This window comes from Schistocerca gregaria, chromosome 5 (genome assembly GCF_023897955.1).
Source record: "Schistocerca gregaria isolate iqSchGreg1 chromosome 5, iqSchGreg1.2, whole genome shotgun sequence".
Lineage (NCBI taxonomy): Eukaryota > Metazoa > Arthropoda > Insecta > Orthoptera > Acrididae > Schistocerca > Schistocerca gregaria.
The window spans coordinates 57,583,688-57,605,258 of record NC_064924.1 but is presented as its reverse complement, the minus strand read 5'-3'; the positions used below and the strand labels follow the sequence as shown (position 1 = coordinate 57,605,258).

The 21,571-nt window shown below is 41.2% G+C and overlaps 1 protein-coding gene across 4 annotated transcripts in view; it reads left to right on the top strand.

The window, feature by feature from the left end:
• Positions 1 to 21,571, top strand: part of LOC126271991 (protein MTSS 2) — a 310,108-nt gene that overhangs the window by 3,230 nt on the left and 285,307 nt on the right. For all 4 annotated transcript variants that reach the window (XM_049974469.1, XM_049974470.1, XM_049974472.1 and 1 more), the window contains exon 2: positions 18,487 to 18,548. In XM_049974469.1, the coding sequence (XP_049830426.1) occupies positions 18,487 to 18,548 (62 nt within the window). The remainder of the gene's footprint in view (positions 1 to 18,486; positions 18,549 to 21,571) is intronic.

Below are 21,571 nucleotides of genomic sequence, written 5' to 3'. Positions count from 1 at the left end.
AAATATGTCCAAAATGAATCTCCTCTTCCATATTGTTTGTGATTCGTTTTTATATTCTGATAAATTTATTCGTCACTTCTTAATTTACAAAATGTTGCATTTTTTCTAAGAACTTGATATTTTTCGTACACTTTCTTTCTCATAGTTGAGTTCATAATTTAATTCTAGACATTCACCAAAATACTGGCCTTCTGGTTTTGCCACTGTTGTCTTTAAGCTTTTAGATCGTACATTTGGTCAAGTTATTTTCAGTTTTACCGCACGCCTTTTTCATCTTGTGTATCCTTTACTATGAAGTAGATGTTTCCTACGTTTTCGTCATTAGTCTATCCCCAACTATCACGAGGGAATATAGTGCTTTGATTAGCACATTGGACTTGCTTTCCGGAGAACTACAGAGTAAATACGCGCTCGGTCAACCTGATTTAGGTTTTCTGCAAATCGTTCCAAGCAAATGCCGGTATGGTTGCTCTGAAAGGGTAAGTACGATTTCCTTCCCCGTTCTTGAAACTTTTATTTTTTTGTTTGCTCACTGTCTGATGTTTAAATATTTTGTAGCACTTTTTTGCGTGTGTTGTAATTTCTTTCTCTGCAGGGATTCTTAAGCCTACCATACTGACTCTCTTCCAAAAAAATTGACTTTCACTGGTGGGGTCTGTCAGCCTTTCAGTTACTGTGACGTGATCATTCGCAGATGATAGGCAATGCAACACCATTGTTCTTTCACTGTAACGTGAGGGGAAATACTTTGGATCTTTTCGATTTTTCATTATAAATTCTTAGTGTTCTTCACGACACAGTTCAAAATAGTGTAAATCGCCTTCGTGACACCTGTGTTTAATTTGAAAGATAGAGAGAGCTTAATTTTGCTTTTGAGATTGGGCCTGTCAGTTTCTTGGATTAGGTTTGCTAACTTTGAGCCTTAATTGCACACGGCCGTGTTATAATTTTGCAGTGCTCCTGAGACGCCTTCGAGAGATTCTCTCTTCACCCACGGGAACTTGAGAAGACATGTTTACTGTTGGACAATAAAGCTTAGCTTATTTTGCTAGGGATTCATTGAGATCACATTGTTACGACGCGTGCATGATTTCAAGAGCCGAATGTTGAACTCATTAGTTGACGGTATCCAGTCAGGTGACAAGAGAGGGGTTTCACAGAGCGGGATGCCGCAGTTTGGTGCTTAGATTCCACTCGATGCTCATGTACCTTCTTGTTTGTCGGCGCCTGCAGAAGATGGGGAAGACAAATTGTGTGAGAGCTTAACAACATACGCGACGAGGAATGGTGGTAAAACTATGTTGCGATGTTGACTCACTGTAGAGTACCACACTGTGTATTAACCTTGGTACAATTCTTCACTTGGAGGAACAATTAAGCGTCTACTGACAAAGCGAAAACGTATGCCGTTGTTGTTTTTCAGTCCTGAGACTGGTTTGATGCACCTCTCCATGCTACTCTATCCTGTGCAAGCTTCATCTCACAGTACCTACAGCAACCTACATCCTTCTGAATCTGCTTAGTGGTTTCGACTCCCTCTACGATTTTTACCCTCCAGTACTAAATTGGTGATCCCTTGATGCCTCAAAACATGTCCTACCAACCGATTCCTTCTTCTAGTCAAGTTGTGCAACAAACTCCTCTTCTCCCCAATTCTATCCAATATCTCCTCATTAGTTATGTGATCTACCCATCTAATCTTCAGCATTCTTGTGTAGCACCACATTTCGAAAGTTTCTATTCTCTTCTTGTCTAAGCTATTTATCGTCCATGTTTCACTTCCATACATTGCTACACTCCATACAAACACTTTCAGAAACGACTTCCTGACACTTAAATCTATACTCAATGTTAACGAATTTCTCTTCTTTAGAAACGCTTTCCTTGCCATTGCCAGTCTGCATTTTATATCCTCTCTACTTCGACCATCATCAGTTATTTTGCTCCCCAAATAGCAAAAGGCCTTTACTATTTTAAGTGTCTAATTGCCTAATCTAATTCCCTCAGCATCACCCAACTTAATTCGACTACATTCCATTATCCTCGTTCTGCTTTTGTTGATGTCCATCTTATTTCCTGCTTTCAAGACACTGTTCATTCCCTTGAACTGCTCTTCCAAGTCCATTGCTGTCTCTAACAATTACAATGTCATCGGTGTATCTCAGTTTTTATTTCTTCTCCATGGATTTTAATACCTACTCCAAATTTTTCTCTTGTTTCGTTTACTGCTTGCTCAATATACAGGTCGAATAGCTTCGGGGAGAGGCTACAACCCTGTCTCACTCCCTTCCCAACCACTGCTTCCCTTTCATGTCCCTCGACTCTTATAACTGCCATCTGCTTTCTATACAAATTGTAAGTAGCCTTTTGCTCCCTGTATTTTACCCCTGCCACCTTCAGAATTTGAAAGAGAGTATTCCAGTCAACATTGTCAAAAGTCTACAAATGCTAGAAGCGTAGGTTTGCCTTTCCTTAATCTTTGTACTAAGTCACGTGTTCCAACATTTCTGCGGAATCCAAACTGATCTTCCCCGAGGTCGACTTCTACCAGATTTTCAATTCGTCAACGACACAGAGAATACAACCACAGTTGGGGAGTACTGCGATGTTGAATGTTTGTTGACACGCACATTCATTAAAAATTTAGCAAAATTTGTGGCATTTGTCATTCGTTACCCAACATAATAGGAAGTGTTTCAATTACGTAACAGCCTATTGCACAGTCATCTGAAGATAGCGGTGCAGACTGTCTCAACGGGCGCGTGTCGTTGAATAACAAGCTTTTTTTTTGTGGCGTAGAGATGTGTACGAAAGCGCAGTGGACCATCGGAAACACGCAACGCTCATTGTACGTGAAAAATCGGGAGGCGGTCATAAAGGTGAAAACCGAAAAGATACGTGAGGTCGATAGATAAATTGAATTTCACTTTGACAACTCAAGTCTCCACTAGTGTGGGGGACGGGGCTTAACTGTCACGTCCCGTACGCCTGCTACCGGTATGCCTTGGCACCCGCTGCTACTGAACTTGTAGCGTGGGTGTCCAAGCGGGACGGTCAACGGCCGAATTAATGGCGCCTTGCTAGCCCTGAACGGCGGGCAAGTGGCCACAGCAGCTGTTCGTCGCGACCCACACGAGAGACCGCCGTGTGACAAGTGTTTCCTGATTGGCTGCTTCCTGATTCCACTCCGTTGAAAGCAAGCTGTGCTCCCTGAGAGAAATTGTTCTGTCATCCCCCATGGGTAGAAGCATTGAACCAGGCGCTACTTAAACTTATGACGAGGAGCATTGGCGGAAAAAAATATGGAGGGGACCTCCATGCTTGGTTTAGTCCACGGTTTCGAGTAACATAACTAACGCGCTGCTTCGCCCGAATGTTATGACGTTTCGACTGTTCCCTACGCCAGGTGAATCAAGTAATTGAAGGGTGCCGGGCTGTGTAAGAACTGGCGACTCATTATGAAACCAAAGTTTTTGCTTGCGTTTTTAAAATTGTTTTATTTCCTCTCTTGAAATTGAGACACTTCTTCGAAAGAATAATTACACTCCAAACATACAACGAAATAAAAATAATAATGGGATAACACCCTGCTAGAAGTTTTAAATTTCAGAAAGCATTTATTCCTGCTGCAAGGTTTTTTTTCCGAGGCAGGTAGATTTTCTGCGATTTCGTAACACGAGGTAATTACGTAGTAGCACACGAGGAAAAATTTGAACATGTATTGACGGTGCTCGCATTGACAGTTTCGCATAGTACACAGGAAATGATTTCACAGCTGTGAATATGAACCACCTTTGGTTGTATATTGGAACGAAGACCGTGGAAACTTGGGCCGGACGCGAACGACTGGAAACCGGATTTCCCGGCTTATCCGGGCAATCTCCTTAATTGCTTCGGCTATCCGTATACGAATAATGGCCAGACCCAGACTTCCATGTGTCGTTATCTTCGTCACAACCTTCACGTGTACGTTACAGTATGTACATTCCCGTCCAGGAAGGACATATATTGAGAGTCGATGCACTCTGGTGTTGGCGAGTAAATGCGAACACTGACATAAGTCTGAGAGGATGTTTCCATTTACATAATATCCAGTTGTTATGTCTGAAGCGAAACAGCTGTGAGTTAGATTGATGTGCATCTGAATTCGCGTAAATAGCGGAGAGGTTGGAGCCAAGCTGTCCTTAGTCTGAAGTTTGCTCACGACTCTGTTGGGGCTTTGCTATGGGCTGGAGGGAGCATGCTTTAGCCTTCTTTTAATTTAGGGGCTAGCTCTTCCAGCCACCTACACCTCGGAGTAAAATCAGAACCAAAGTACATTTTTTCGACACGTATTGGAGAAATCGCATATCTCATGTTTCTCTTTTTCGCATGCTCTGGATTCCTATTCTGCATGGAGACAATCGGTCATCGGTGGAGATCAAAAGTTTCGTCTCGTGGTCGTTGCCGTCTTAACAGCGGGGAAACATGCGGCCAGTCTCTGCCCTTTGCACGTTCTGCTAAAACCTTAGCACTACAGAACTCCATTTAATTCGTGATAAATAGAACGTTTATGCAGTCCACAGGTTTATCTAAAGGGCGGTAAGTGATTCTCCGCAATACTAAGATATCGCCTAGTGTTAGAACAGATGTGTCCGTCTAAAAAAAAATGGTCAGCCAGGTGCCTACCGTTCACTACTGGGTGTCCCTGTTCTCATGGCTGGCAGTAGAGGCGGTAAGAGCTTCGAAAACATTTTAATAAAGTTTTCATAAAATTTTAACTACGTAGTAATTGTTACATGCTTTGTTGCCTTAACTGTGCTTTATAAATTTTGTGAAGTTGCTTCTCTGCTTTATAAATCGCCATTACTGACAAGGCGCCTACCCCGCCCCCACTTCGTAGTATTTTGGCGCAGTGGATAGCTCGACAGATCAAGCATGAAAACGGGAAGGTGTACCGAACTGTGAAAAAGAAGCAAAATAGAAACTTTGAACGCTCCAAGCCCAAGATGTTCAACATTGGGCAAAGTTGAACAGCCATGCCGTAGTTCTGTGGTCACGGTGTTGGATCGCCAAGTGGGAGATCCTTGTTCGAAACTCCCTCGTGCCACATACATGTTATAAATATTCACAAAATTATGAACTTTCCGTCCGTTCATTGAAATGCCTGTTCTCCTGTTGTCTTGGCAATTATCGTACTATACATTGATTATAGAATATGAGCCATGAGGTAAGAATACATTACCGCCACAAGGAAATGAGAGAGCAGGGGAGACGCTGCATAGACCTCTCAAAGAAATGAAAAAATGTTTGAACTGTGTTACAACAAAGGATTTCGAAACAAATTTCCCAAAAACGGGACGCAAGAGTCAAAACATGTGGCACTTGGGTAGAATAAGTAAGAGGTGCTTACGCCTGTAGGTCCCATCCTTACATCTTAGTCTTGCAAACACAAATTTGAATATAGCGAAGACACGCGTGTCAGTGACCGGATGGACAGTTCATAATTTTGTGAAAGAAAAAAAGTGAGATACAGCGCAGTCCAACACTGTGACTGTTCATCTTTCCTCGATGTGGCACACCTTGAGTTTGAACCTTTCACTGTTTCTATTTTGCTTCTTTTTTCGCACTTTATTACGCCTTGTTTCTGTTTCCATGCTTGATCTGTGGTCAGTTTTTGACGGACTATTCACAGGGCCATCTTACCACTAAATCTGAGGGAGTGGGGGGAGGTGAGGGGGGGGGGGGGCATGGGGAGCTTCCCTTGTGAGGAACAAGTGGGAAGTTAGAAAATTTTGCTGCTGACAGAGATAGACATGTGGACGATAGGCAAAAAAGTTTTAACAACCCATGTTGTGAAACAACCAGAATGCGAGAGAGCGGAATCTTAGCCTGCAAGAATGTAACATCGTTACAATTTACTAATATCGAAGTTAAAGGTTGCTCAACTCGTGTGTTCGCCTGGGGCCGTTACAGATATGTGTATAATTACCGTCATGACCGGTAACTGCCGCAGAAGCGATTAAACTAATATCTTTAACCAACTGGCACGTGTTGCGAGGTCTCGATCAGAGTTGGTAAATTGGTAGTTAGCAGACTAAGCAATTCAGTAACGCACTCCCAACATCCTAATATCGATCAGAATGGTAAGATTTTAGGTGTTAAAATGACAAAAGGTGCTAGTCCAGCGGTATGGCATTGGAGCTCGGTCTAGGAAGTTTCCTCGGATACTTCCATCGGTAGTGTATTCTCAGCTAACAAAGGGATTCTGGTTAGAGACGCAGTGTTACCTCACGAATATTGTAAAGTTTCACGCTGTACAGTAGAGAAATTGCCACCAGTTACAGCCGGAAACAGTTGGATGATATCGGGCATTAACACATTTTCTTTGCTGTCGTCTGTGTTCTCGATTAAGCCGAATAGTAGGCTACAGAACAGGTGTGGGACTTTCATGGTACACGTGTATTGGTACCGTGAGAAATACTCTTGTGGGTACACCATTTTTCCATTAGATAAATCGACAGCCCAGAAAAATAACTGTTGAACGACTGTTAAATATCAAGAAATTCTGTGAATGGCTTCAGAATGAGGTGCAGTCAGTGTGTGTTCTCTTCGCTTTGAGGATTCTGACGGCCCTGAAGCTTGTGGGGCTATAGGTGCAAATATAACCTTACGCACGGAACAAACTAAGTTAATTTGAAATGTTCAGATTTATCACCATACTGTGTGTAATGGAAAAAGTTTGGTTGTTAGATGTTTGATACTAAAAACTGCGACAAAGACGGGGTCAGAATGTAAGGCTACAGTCTGTGGGTAACGCATTGGGACTGTCATGTTTAGTTCTTAATTTATCAGGAGGAAGATATTAGAGCCTGATCGTATAGAGGCACTAAAGTACCGTATTAAGCGTAGAACAGTTTCAATACGATACAATATCTATACAGAATGGACTTCGTCCAGTACTTAAACCGAAATAAAAACTGTTGAATGTTTCTCCATGGGATCTCCATTCTGATGGAGATTTGTGTGGAAGTTGTCAGTGCTGGAAACACTTCAGATGGTGGTGCATCGTCTGCTGGCGGGAAACACAGTGTCGTTGAAACTTTTCTTCATTTCGAACTGGAGAGTATGATTTACATTAGTCGAGTGTTGAGCACATTCTTAGCCATTCTTAGTTTTCCTTCAATGTAAAGAGGAAACTGTGGGCAGTAATATTGCATATGTGTTCTTTGTTTGCCTCGTTTTTGCGGCCGAAACTGAAACATTTAAACGGTGAGTAGGCATAAGCGCGAAGTAATGTGGTTTCGTTTAAAAAAAAAATAGTTTTGTTGAATTGAGGGATATATCTATTTTGTACCAGCGATATTATGGTGATGACTTCTAGCAGTGCTAGTGTTCCATACACCCAATGGAACAATCTGCACCAGGACGGGCCAGTACGTGACTGACTGGGGGCTGCCAAGCTTGAAGCGGGCGGTGACTGGCCAGTCTACCTACGATGGACCCTCGCACTGTCAATAACGACCCCTGGCGCCCGTTAAAGCGAGCTTATGACCGGTAACTGCCGCTATCCGTGTTTTCACATGGATGGCGTGTCCTCCCCGTGGATTCTACTGCGCCGACGGCGGGCTTGCCCATTACTCGTGCCACCCTCTCGGCCTAGCTGACTGGTTCCACAAGAGCGAAAATACGCGACGTTCGGAGTCAGGTTGGTTCCAGGCAATTGCCGCTCACTTCCGGTTGGACCGTACTTGCACCTAATGGAAGTGCCAATTCCGGGTTTCAGTTTGGATTTATCCCTCTCCTATGCGGATGGTATGCCATTGCTAACGAACTCCCCCTATGCGAAGACAAGAGATGGGAAACAGGGTAGGATAAGAGGGAAGAAGGGCGTTATGAGAAACACTGTCTGGAGCCTCTGCAGAGGCCCTGCCGGTAGCTACGCTAACGCCGGTATGACCCTCTGCTTCCCTGGAGCACGCTCGCAAACCCTCTCGCCCGCACGGACATAGCTACTCTAAGGCAGTGTCTCCTGAGAGGGATTCTGAGATAACCGCTCCATTTACTAGTAACTAATTTACTTTATCCCACGATCGGTATCTGTTTTTACTTGGAAACCATTTTCTACTGGAATGTGAAACTGACAATGCAAATGCAATCAAATGCACGGAAAAACTGGGTAACCCTCAAATGTAAAAACTAACGTTACAATAAGACATGGACACGTATTTGAATCTTGCTAACAGACACGTCACTGACCGTATGGACAGTTCATTTTTTGAGGGGGTAAAATGAGTACGAAGGAAATTTGAACACGTGTCTCCCTCTTGGAGATTGAACCGTTCACTGTTTCTGTTTAGCTTCTTTCACAGTTCACTACACTTCCTTCCTGTTCTCATGGTACATCTGGGTTCAGTTTTTGACGGCCTATCCACTGGCCCATCTTACCATTAAATCTGAGGAAGGTGCTACGGGCAGTTTCTCTTGTGAGGAAAGAGTGGGTAGTTAGAAAATTTTGCTAGAGAAGTGGACGACAGGTAAAAGTGGTTTGACTACCCCTCGTATACAACCACCAGTGTGAGATAGCTGTGTCTTAGATGGCAACACTTGTTCCTACGCTTTTACATTTGAGGATTAGCCTGTTTTCCACGCATGCCTGCAGTTATATGAATATCTAAATACCTTACATTGCTAGTATGTAAGGGTTTTTGCCATACAAACGTACAGTACAGTGTACATGTACAATATAAGTACAGAAAAAGAAAAAAAATATAGCTTAGGTTGTGTTGTGGAGAAGCAAAATCAGATGATTATGAAAGGAAGAATCGGGTAGATATATAATGATGTGCTCAGTAAATATCGTAAGAAAACTAGACGTGTCGCGATTAGGGCCCGGAATTATAGGCATTTTATAAAATGCCCTCTCTAGTTTCAAGCATACGATTTAGGCTTGTAACGGCACTAGGAAAAATGCGCCAAAGTAGATATACTTACCTGTGCTACAATTTTCTCTTTTTGTACTACTTCTTCGCGGATGGATCACTTAGGACCACGCGTAATCAACATTTGTTGGCCTTTCTTTTCGCCCAGTATTCCTTCATAAACAACGAATGGGCTAACTTTCGTTGCGTAGACCACGTATATCGGTTAGTTTTTCTCTCTTCTTCCTCAAACCATGTGTTTGTGATTTTTCTTATTTCATTTCTATCATGTAGATTTGGAGACCCTAATTCTCTCAGGTCTTTTTCGGTCCGTTTGTACCAGTTCGGTCTTGTAGTTTTGTTCTTTTTGTACTATTTTAATGAACTTACTATGTAGCGTAAAGTGATGTATTCATCGGTATTTGTTGCGAATAGTAGCAAAGCAGTAATAAATTTAAACGTCATGCATGATGCTGCAGTTTTCTATGAATGTCAGTGTTTATGATGTCGTATCTCGGGAACTGTTTTACGTGTTTCTTAACCCTAGACTATTGCCCGGCAGTAAGGGACATTTGTTGTAAGTGTGGTTGAAACCGGTTAAGTGGTTTAGAAGGATATGTGGAAATTAACAAATAAGAACGTGATCATGTAAAATGTCAAATTCAATTGAATCGCGTATATATCTCAGTAAATTAATTTTATATTTCTATATGAAAAGCGAAGAAAGAAGACTAACAAGACGATTGGTAGATAAATTGATTAAAAATAATTTGTTTACTTGTTTTTGACTGGCTCGACAAAAATTACTCATTCTTCTGTTGTGAACCTTGTCTTCCCTAAACCGCTGCCGGAAGAGACCAATTTTTGGCGGTTTCTGTGAAGGCATGACAGCTCCACAAGCGCCGTCGGCACATGAAATGACTGAAAAGGAATGCAACGGGCATGCGATCTAAGTCGGCAACTGGTTGCTGACTACCTGTCAAGCCAATTCTGCACACGGCGCAACTAAGAAATGAGAACCTGCAAGTTGCTGTGTGCGAGCATGGAGAAAAGGAATATTGTCACATCCGAGGATCCTATTGTTACTAAAGGAAGACATGTTTCTGTGTTATTTGACAGACTGAGAAAACAGAAAAATCCTTTATTCATCTGAACGTTAAAAAATGCAAGCTACATATAGGTGCTAAGGAGTTGACACAGATTTGAAACTCACAGCTTTCTACAGAAAGACTTAGTGCTACAGTCGATTTCTTCCATCTCACGAAGATACTCTTATTTTCAAAAACCCAAGTCTCATGAGATTTACATACACAAAAACGTAGTGATAGTGGTATGTGCTCTTAAAATAATAAGTGATCGCAGTTTTGTTTACGCGTATCTGAGATTCGTGACTTGTCTTTCGTTTTCCCGCCGTGTATACTGTTTGTTTCCACTTTACTGTAATTTTACAGTACTTAACAGGCTGTTAGTCACAAAACAGTACTCCCGATATGATTTAAATTTTTTGTGTATTTGCTCCCATGGACGCACGGGATATCTTATTTTACACATTGTAGTACATGCATGCCACGTGAATTTTCCCCCTTTACTCAACGCTTTCTCCGTTAAATCACTCCTGCAGTAGCCTGGAAGCTTGTTATATAAAACGGGATATTTTTTCCAGTTCCGATACAAACTTAGTATTCTCAACCAGCTTGTTCGTTTTAAATTAAACCAATACACTGCTATGTTAGAGCACACGACGCAACGCGGACTCAGTCGCTGGCAACTGATTGGCAGCGCGTTGCAAGCGATCTACTGGTGAGTCACTCTGCAGTAAGTGATTCGCAGTCTACCGATTACCAACTTACATCGGGAACCGGTTTAATTTGAGTCGCTCCGCGTGCGGCGGGCCTAAGGGTATTGAGCAACGCGAGTCAACACACAAATACTAAACTGTCACAGTTTGTTCCTTTAAATCTACCATTGTCTTTTAGGCTGGTTAGGTTTGTCCAAATGAAGCGACATATGCAAATTCACATTATTGATATTCCGTAGTATTAATTCCGAAAATTTAAACACCGTGTCGGTGAAAACGCTCATACGTTTTGTGTGAAAGTTCTGTCTAGCTCCTTCCAGGCTTAAAAGTACGGTTTAGCCCTTGCGTTTGAAGGTAAGTCAGCTTATTAAACGAAATTCGGAAAAAAGACTTCGTAGAAGGCACTCGCGGTAATATACTCTGGTCAGATGGTAGGAAAGGGGGTTCGATTCTATAATAATATTGTAGAAATGGCTTCGGTATAGCCATCAGTGGTTCAGTTTGTAATACTTACATGATGTCAGCCATTGTTCGCTCTTCCAGTGAGATAAGACGAATAGGGACAGTGCATTTTAAACTCGCACCAGATTCGAACCCGGTATTCATTTTACGTGGCGGCGATGCTGCTCACGGCAAGGAAAGTGGTTTTGTTACTGGTAAAATTACACGTAGTCGGTGATACGGGGCTACACTAGAAACTATCTCCTATTCAAGGATTAAGGCTATTGCTCACGATATATGGTAAATACGTATTCCAGTCCTTATCTGGCAAATAATTTGTAATTCCCTAAATATATTACTCCCTCCAGTCTCGACCTGGATTTTTGTTTGGTCTAAGTATTAATTTTCCAAGTACATCAGTGTGTCCTGGCATTTAATCCCGTAATACCTAGTGATGAAGTCCACTGTTGTGATTGCGAACTTTCTGGTGAGCTCTACCATCAAACCCTTTGGCGTCCGACGGATCATTCTTGTCTCACCAGCCACACTCCTAAAATTCATTGTCTTCTATGGTTAGAATGATAGTTGGAGGTAATACGCTGGAGCCGTCCTTTGAAGGCGAACCACGGCTCACAGGTAATGAAAACTAAAGTGTTGGTTGGGGAGGTGCAGACGGAAGCAACCTCGGTAGTATGGGATGGAACCTTCTCTCTAGACAGTCCATTCAACGCGCAAAGAGTGATCTACAATCGAGAACAGTATCACTCGAGGAGATAGTCAATGCCGAGGTTGCGGATTGTTCGCAAGACCTTCATTGCATCCGCTATTTCTTCCAGCATACCTACATTTCAAAAGTACTTAGAGATTCTCCAACTGTCACTCAATCGTTTTTGACCCCTTTCGACTAGGGAAACGCTGCAACAAGAAATCACCTTATTTCACATTGTTTTCATATTGGCGGGCTGTCTGAAAGCCATAGATAACATGCCAAGGTCAGAAATTCAGATGATCCGTCATCCCAGCGAATGCGCATGTCAGAACACATTTTTTTTGTGAAATTTGAGGAATGTGAGTGTCGGTTCGAACAGTCTGTGGTAGTCTCATAAAGTTAGCTTCCAGCTGTCCTAGTGTAGATTGGAGGTCGTAAGCAGAAAATGCGGCGATTGACCGATCTTAATGTTACTTTTCATCAGGATGAATATAAAAAGTATAGTGACGTTTCAATTTTCCCCACGTTGGAGGTAAATTAGAGTGCGTCGTTTGAGAGATAAGGTACTGACAACAGGTTTCCTCTGCGTTAAACTGAGAGCGCTCGCTGAAATAGGAATCCCGTGGTGATTTAAAGTTTGAGTTGATATAGGCAACTGTACCAATTTTGAGAGAGCAAACCGTGGTCTGCCAACGATTGAGTCGAAAGTTTAGAAGGGAAACCAGATCCTAAGAACCGTTTATACGATATAAAAAATCCGTTTATCACGTACGTAGTTGCTAGCGCTGCAAGGCGGAGACCAGCTCATCGTAGATGGATCTTGTTCCAATATCGTCCCGTTCACATGACTCTGCCCGCCTGATGAGTTCTTGTGTGATCACGTGAAAAGTTTTGCATACCACACACCTATCGAGGCTGAACATTATATCCTGTAAAGAATTCACGCTGCATGTAATAGTGTCCAAACAACTAGGAGGCATTTCGATCTGGCGTATGACTGGACTTCATCCGAAGATGCCATCCTGACTTGGAAGTTGACGGACACCACATTGAACAGTGATTGTGGATATAGCACCGTGTGCCAGGTACACAGTTTAAAAAAAAAAGCCTTCTTTTACCGTCGTCGGCAGACCAAGAGTAATTTTATGTTGCAATGTATATCTTATAACTCTAGAGTAGGTCGTTTCCGGACCAGGATTCTGTCTCAAAATTGATACATCGGCCCTTCTCCATCACACCTGAATTTTATGTGCCCGAACTATACATGCAACAACTATTTCATGAAATTTAGACTAGATAATTTACACAATATAAAATCTAAGTGCTTGCTCCATTATCAGCACCTCAGTTAGTATTGAGATTGTGAACACCGATCAGGCCACAGTAGCCACCGTATTTTACGGACTATAAGACGCTCTTTACATTTTAAGCAGTTTGTAAAAATAACATTTTATTATTAGATTGAAAAGCCAGACAAAAAATCTGTTTATAAAACCGAACTGATCTTAAAAATCCCCGAAAATGTCGTCTGAACTTCATTTTTGCAGTCATCGTTCTCTTCACATATAAGATCGTTTTCATCGCCATCGAGAGAGCGTTACTTACACCGCACTTCTTGAAATATACAATAATAATATTTTTTTCTCTCTGAACCGCTACTGTTTCGTTTCATCCACAGACACACTCGTTTGATTGTAGGTCGGCGTGAATTCATGTTGGGTTTCATCTGTCACACACACTTTAAATGGTTTATTTATCGATACATTAAGAGGATGCAATTGTGAAATAAGTCCTCTGAATAACAGCAAGCTATCAATGTATTTCCCTGTTTCAATTTCTTTTTAACAGAATTTTTCAGTTGACGACTAAACTGACTTAGCACAAGAGCTCTTCAGTGTAGCACCTTTCCTTCTCGTCCATCCAACAACCCTTGTCATGTACGTGAACAACACCGCCTGCCGTATTTCAGAAGATTTTGGCATTGTTTTTGGCTTGAAAACGATCATTGGATTGAGTTTAGTACCGTCAGCACATCATGAAAGGACAATAGTGTAGTGGATTCCATTCTTGTCAACTTGTTTTTATAGTTGCAGTTTTAGCACATTTCATGACAGTTTTGTTACTCGGTACGTCAGACGCCAGAGGAGTTTCCTCCATATTCGCTATTTGGTTTAGTTTCACACTGGTTTGCTTTCGATGTTGAATAACAAAGTGATGGAAAGACGATAGGCCTATTTTCTCTCATATTCTTGTGGCATTTTCTGATATTTTGGTTTTGGTGTACATGCTTAAGTCCATGAAGCTTCATAAACATGTAGCACCCACTAACTCCACCCTTAAAGTCTGTTAAGTTTCATTGTAGCGCTAGCTTCCGCTTGTGTATTTGAGTCATTTTTTCATTAATTCCAGTGCCATTTTGACGGTGTCCACAAATAGATTTCAATATGTCATCTTCTAGTTTCGGCCATTTTACATTCATCTATTTGCACATCTAGTCTTTTTTTCTATTCCTTATCAGCCCACGAACCGCGAATGTCTTTTTCTGTTGGTGGAGGGCCGAAATGCCGCTCAACTTCTGTTTCCATGTTTATCTGCATATGCAGTTACTTCTAGTTTATAGCCCGCAACGTATGAATACCTTTTATATTTTTCCAGCCACTAACAAAAGTATTGTGCTGTTACAAATAACACACATTATTTTCGTTCACCGGAACCGTAGACCCAAATGACGCGTCATAGGCTAGACAGTGTTCTCGCTTTGTGATGCCGGGGCGATAGGGAGACGGTGTTAGCAATGAATAAAAATATTTGCAATCAAGACTGTTTTTAAGTAACATTATAATTTCACTGATTGCTGTTGTCCCATAAGATATTATGTCTGTTTTTGCAAAACGGTGTTAGCAAGGTTGTGAATTTGAATCCAATGTTGCCAGAGAGGTTTCCCGCGGCATCCAGTATACGGTCATTTTTAAGACTGACGGGAATTTTAAATCAAACACTGGACATTTTTGTTAATTCAGAGTATAAGACGCACCTAAATTATGGAGGAAATTTTTCGAATAAAAAATGTGCCTAATTGTCCGTAAAAGACGGTGTACGATGGTGCAAATGACTGAAGTCTGTTTCTTTGTCGTTTCCGTCTACGTTTGGAAAGACAGTCTGTTAACATTTCATCTTTGTAGAGGGTCGTCCTCTTTGTATGCCTGTTAGTGTGCGGCTTTTCCTGGTTGGAATGTTTTCTGCAGTCAGACCGCAAGTCCATCGACGTGGGCAGGCAATGGAAACTTATCTTGTTACAGAAAGTTTGTCATTTCTAGACTACTTGCCAGCCAACCGTTGTGGCCGAGCGGTTCTAGGCGCTTCAGTCTGGAACCGCGCGACCGCTACGGGCTCAGGCTCGAATCCTGCCTCGGGCATGGATGTGTATGATGTCCTTGGGTTAGTTAATTTTAAGTGGTTCGAAGTTCGAGGGGACTGATGACCTCAGGAGTTTAGTCCCATAGCGCTCAGAGCCAATTGGACCATTTTTAGACTACTTGCCACTTTCGAGATGTAGTTTTGATGCTGCTTCGTAAATTGATATATGTAGAAATGTAAACTGTTTTGCTGATTTCGCCCCTTAAATCTGCACGTGCCCGCCTTCCCAACCCCATTTTTTTATCTCCCGCTCTCCCGCTTTCTGCACAATCCATCAACACAAATATTATTGCGGTTCCTTTGAAAAGGTCACAACCCGTCAATTAGTCACTCTACAGGTTGATTCATGAAGATATACAAATACTTTAATACGTATCCTACAAGTAAAACTAAAGTAGTAGTTCATATAAACATAGGTCCGCAAATGTTTAGTTACGGAGTTACGGCTAGTAAGATATTTGCCTGAAATTTAGCAACTTCACCTATATGAAGCCATCGCAAAACTGTAAGAGGTTAAAGTAAAGCACGGTTTCCATTTATTTTGTGATTGATCTGTCGAATCTAATAATACCTATCCCAGATTGCTGAAAGACATAGTTTATGACGACAAAGTCAATACTTTGCTCGCATTATGAATACAATAGACGAAATTAAGAACAACCCTGTGAAACTGAAACTAGCAACAAAATGTGTTGATGCACGTGCAGCTAAATGCATTGAACTCGGTGGAGACATTTTTGAACATTTATTGTGAATGTATTATGAAATTGTATGTACACTGTAAAATTTCGTTAACACTGAGCTTTGCTTTTTCCGGTTTAATATGAATTCACTTGTGCTATGATATTGATGAAAGCAGACTGACACATACAGTTTCAGATAACTATATTGCCATCATTTTTCCAAAATTAAATTCCCTAAAACTTCTGTTAAAAACTTTGTGCAGTCGACTGGAATTTAAAAAAGAAATTGGCCCAGTTGTTACTAAATTAAAAATGTTACGAAATTACATCCTTGCTTCCTTGGATGTTCTGGAAAACTACTGCAGATGCACGTCTGGGACATGTTTTATTAGGTTCACCAGATCAACAACAACAAAATAAAATGGAAATGCTTTATTTTAACCTCGTACAGTTTTGCGTTGGCTCCATATTAGCGAAGTTGCTAAATTTCAGGCAAAATCTGTTACCTGTAACTCCGTAACTAAACATTTGCAGACCTATGTTTAAATGAACCTTTTTTTCTTTAGTTTTGCTTGTAGATTTACGTATTAAAATATTTGCATATCTTCGTGGGCGACTCCTTCAGGGTATAATTGTCGACTTAGCAACGACGACATAAAAGGTTCATCTTCGGATATACGGAAGTATTTCCTGCAACTCGAAAGCAATACTGCGAAAAATCTTAACGGGACCGTCCCCAATTCAGGGTGAGTTGCTTTGTTACGTCACTAAGCAGCAGCTAGAGGAATCTGTGCTGGTTCGTTATCAATTATTGTAACTGCTGTTGACTGTTTGCACAGAGGTGCAAAACGCTTTCGTAGGTTGGGTTCACAAATAACGCAATAAACTGAGGGCCATCAAATAGATCCTTTCCGTAAGCTAAAAAATAGACAGAATGGATAGAAAGGTTCTGAGGAGGGGTGGTCGCAACACTGGTTGTAATCAGAAAGCTGCTAAATACTCACTATAGTGGAGAGGTGGCGCCTAAAAATGTGAAATTTCGGGTTCTGTGCGATAGGTTGCCTCCAGGAGTAAGGGGTTTAGAGCCGTTGGACTTAAGCAATGTATGCAACTGCGTTATCATGTGTTTAGGAATGTTTTCAATTGCTTAGTGTGTCTTTGTGCTTGTGAGTATGTGGACAAACTCAAAAGTCAGCCTTCTAAAGATTTCTACATGTTACGCTGTAAGTACCACGTTGAACTGTAGATAACTTCGTAGTTAGTCTTGATGAGCATTTACGTTAGTTGGAGGTCGCCCTTGGAAAAACGTTTGGTAGGAATGCTTTATTCTCCTTTTTCGTACTTACTCTTTCAGCGAAAATAAGCCTTAAACATGTGCAGTTGATTGAAGAGTAATATTCTATTTGCATGACAAATTTCTTAGATTTAGCGAGACAATGAAAGAAGACGACAAAATTATTGTAAGATATTGATTATTGTAGATATGAAAGATTTTATTTCAACGAAATGTGGAACCGCAAGTATTTGTCACGCCGCTTTGAGTAGATGAGACGTTGCTTAAAGAATATTGTATTGCCATTCGGGACGAGTTGAAATCCCCACCTAACCCACTGCCATGGTATTTATCGTATGTGATGAAAACAGCAGGTCACGGCCGAGTCCCTCCAGCCCTCAACTGAACGCTCTGTTTATGTTGGCTTCAACATCGTGCAGACGTAACTTATTTTGGACGTCCCTGACCATTATATGCAAGTATTTCCCGTACCCTGACGGTAGTAGCTATAAATATGTCTAACATAAACTTTTGCTCTAAAATTGCTGTAGTGACAAGAGTACGCAAGGTAATAACTTATTGGAAGATTCCGTGTAAAATCATAATCATGGTTCAAAACTATAGTACTTACCACTAATATTCCCGTGGCTGGCAACACCCTTATAGTGGAAGGGGTAGACGGGACATGGTACTTCACCTACCTATTCTTGTTCTGGGAGAACCTTTACACGCGCACTTCGGTCCTTTGCTCTAACTTCACGTGTGCATGCCTTACATAGACTTTTTCGATCCCCTCTCCACTGTTCTCAGTTACTAACAGTGATTGTGTGAGGGCGTCACAGCTCTTGACTCGTCTGTCCTACAGTACGGGGGAAACGTAATGCTGGTTCTTGTATTAGGAGAATAAAAGGGCACCGTTGAGTCTATTGGAAGACTCATTTTAACAACCTATTGCATCCAAAATTATTTCAATCACTGTGTTGTATTACAGGTCAGGTCTCTATTCCTGTTGTAATGTTTATCAGATTTACGTCATTTCTTTAGTTTCCATTTTAGGCTTATGACGTTGTGAATATTGATCTGGAATAGGTAACTGTATGCTTGCAATACTGTAAATTAGATTTGGAAATTGGCGTTACGTTGCATTTGATATCCTTAATGTGGGAGATAATCGCGGGGCATCCACTGCAAAAGTAAAAACTTATACACACATTTTATCACAATATTACATTTGAATAATTGCTTTACATGATTTGTTCTTTCAGAATGGAGCACCACTGTGGGAGGACCTTATCGCCAAAGCTACTAAGTTGCACACATGTCTGAAGTAAGTACTTTTGATGTTTATTATTTTTTTCAGACTAGAAGGTAGTTTTCCGCTATCTCGCAGGAATAGATGAACATTTTTGTATGTTCACGAACCGCTGACTTCAGTCAGGAAAAGCTTGAGAAACACAATAATTAATGCTGAGAATTCACGTCCAAAAGCTTCTTTGTACAGTGTGGTTAAAACACATCTGGCCCCGATATTGCGCTCTTATATTGAATATTAACTGATGCTGTAATAATGGTTATTGAGTTATGTCACTGTACAATGCAGTAAATTGTTTTTTCAAACGCGTTTCATATTAATTTGATATGTATACAAGCATTTTCAATTAAAACCAGATTTTCAATTTTTATAGCGCGCAGTTGCACACACAAGCTACTAACACTTCCAGTCCTGGAACTTCATTGCACAGTGTTTGTAGCTTAAAAGTAAAATGGCACATTGTTGTCTTCTCAGTGGACAGAAATCTTCAAACATGAAAGTGACATCGGGCGTGCTGCAAGGGGTGTGTTACAGGACGAATACTTCCACATCGTATATATGAATGACTTAGTGGATAACTTTGGATGTTTCATGAGGCATTTTTGGGGACGACGCTGTTCTGAATAGGGAGGTCGAATTGCTAGGAAATTGTAGGGAATGCTGGAAGAGCAATTTAAAGTGGAATAAATACGTAAAACTAATCGCAGGTAAGTTAGATGCCAGACAGATTCATTGGAAAGAACCGTCAGGAAGTGTGGTCTGCCCACGTAAGAGCTAGTGTACAAACCCTGGTTCGCTCACTACAGGGAGGTTGCGACTGGGACTCGAACAAAATAGGAATGATAAAAGAAGTAGAGAAGGTCGGAAGAAGAGATACGACTGATATGTGGACAGTAGAGACGGTCCAAAGAAGCGCAGCACGTTTAGTTAAAAGTTCATTTAGTAAACGCGAGTGTCAGGGAGATACTTAGCCCACTACAGTGGCAGACGCTGCAACAGAGGCTTTCTGCACCACTATGAGGGTTAATGTTCAAATTCTGAAAGTGTACATTCCTTAGAGAGTAAATGTGTCTCTTTCACTTACGTATATGATTAAAAAACCATGAACGTAAAATTAGAGATATTAGAGCTCACACCGAGGCTTACCAGTAATCGTTCTTGCTGCGAACCATTCACGACTAGTACCTTCCGTAGTGTAAGATGACTCGCAGAATATAGACATGGATGTAGAAGACTGTCGGTGCAGATCTGACAATAGTCTCTCCTGTAAAAGTGTATTTATGTCTGCATAACTGTTGTTACATACCATCTACTTGAACATGCTTACTGTATTCACGCTTTCGTATCTCTCTACAATTTTACCATCCATTATTCTCTCGTACGAAATTCTCGACGCCTTGATCCTCAGGATATGTCCTATCAACTGGTCCCTTCTTCTAGTCAAGTTGTACCTTCTTTCCTCCGCGATTGCATCCAGTACCTCACCAGCAGTTGTTAAACCCATCCATCTGATTTCCAGTATACCTCGTTACCACTGTATTTTAGGCCACTGAAGACGTCTCAGTAAATTTAGGTTGAACACACCTCGTGCAATGTAAATTGCATTATTTAGTTCAAATCGACAAAATGTACAAACAAATAAAATTATCAGTAAACACTTCCGGGCTAAATTGCCGTGGTCGATCTGTAGACCTACTTCTCCCTGACGTTTCGTTCTCAACTACGGAGAACATCTTCAGAGGTGAGTCGACTCGCTTCGGAAGAGTTTCTCCGTAGTTGAGAACGAAACGTCAGGGAGTAGTAGTTCTACAGATCGACCACGGCAATTTAGCCCGGAAGTGTTTACTGATGAAGACGCCGGCATTGAAAGCCTACATGGAATGATTCAAATAAAATTACTTGCAACTCGACCAACACTAACGATTACATTAAGATTGGTCTTCGAACTGATAATTTTTTGATGCATAATGCCATGTGCCATGGCGAGTAAGTACCTGAAGTGGTTAAACATGACCCCGTTTGAAGGAAGAGAATTTGGAATTCAGTAATCCCAATATAATTTCACCCAGGAACTGCTGACAGATGCTCCGCTCATGCACAACAGAATGACAGATGTAGGCCCTTTCAGATATTGACATGACGCATACACGACGCGATTAATGGGTATTGTTACATTGTCAGGATTAGCAGTAGTCGATCTTTTATTCGAGCGAAGTTTTCTGTTGCTGACTCCTAAAAGATAACTTGATTATCTCTTTTTGCGGTGTAGCTAGCGTTGTCACGAAATCCCAAAGACCCTTTCCAGACCAGATAACTTGTCGCTATGGGAAACACAATCATTCTGTAGTTGCAAAATCAGGTCTTTAGCATGTGCTTGTATTGACGATGGTCATATCTGCCGCAAAGATTTTATCAATGATGTTGCACAAGCCGGTCTCCTGCACCGTAGTTAATTTCCCGACACGGGACCCAAGCAGAAATATGACAGACTGGGAGAGAAAATAGCTTGCGTCTTTTCCAAAGGACTTTTCCAACGACCTGGTGAAACTATTGAAAATCTAAAGTTGGCTTTGAACTCAGCACTACACAACGTTCAGGAGAGTAATTTTTAGAACTGTTTCTGATACTCATAAATACAGGACTGAACGTTTTCCACTTTCCACCACTAGATCGTTCTCGATTGAACAGCAGTGGAGGTTTTTGAGTTTATCGCGATTTTTATAAATACTGGTTCTATCCATCTCCCGGTCAATTTCGGTTCTTTGTACCATCTTTACTATATGGAGAAATGCTTAGTACATTATTTATTTCAGCCATCACATAATATGATAATAGATGGTTTCGGACTTACATTCGCCATATTCAGGTTCTGGATAATCATCATATGTGCGTGTGTGTAAAATAAGCATGTCACATGTCAGCCGCTCTTCTCCATAGAAAGAATGACGTTACTTCCAAATTACTTCTTCATTACGATAGATTTTTGCTCGTGGGAAACATTACACCTGCTTAGCTTATAAGTGCAGTTGTGGTTTTTT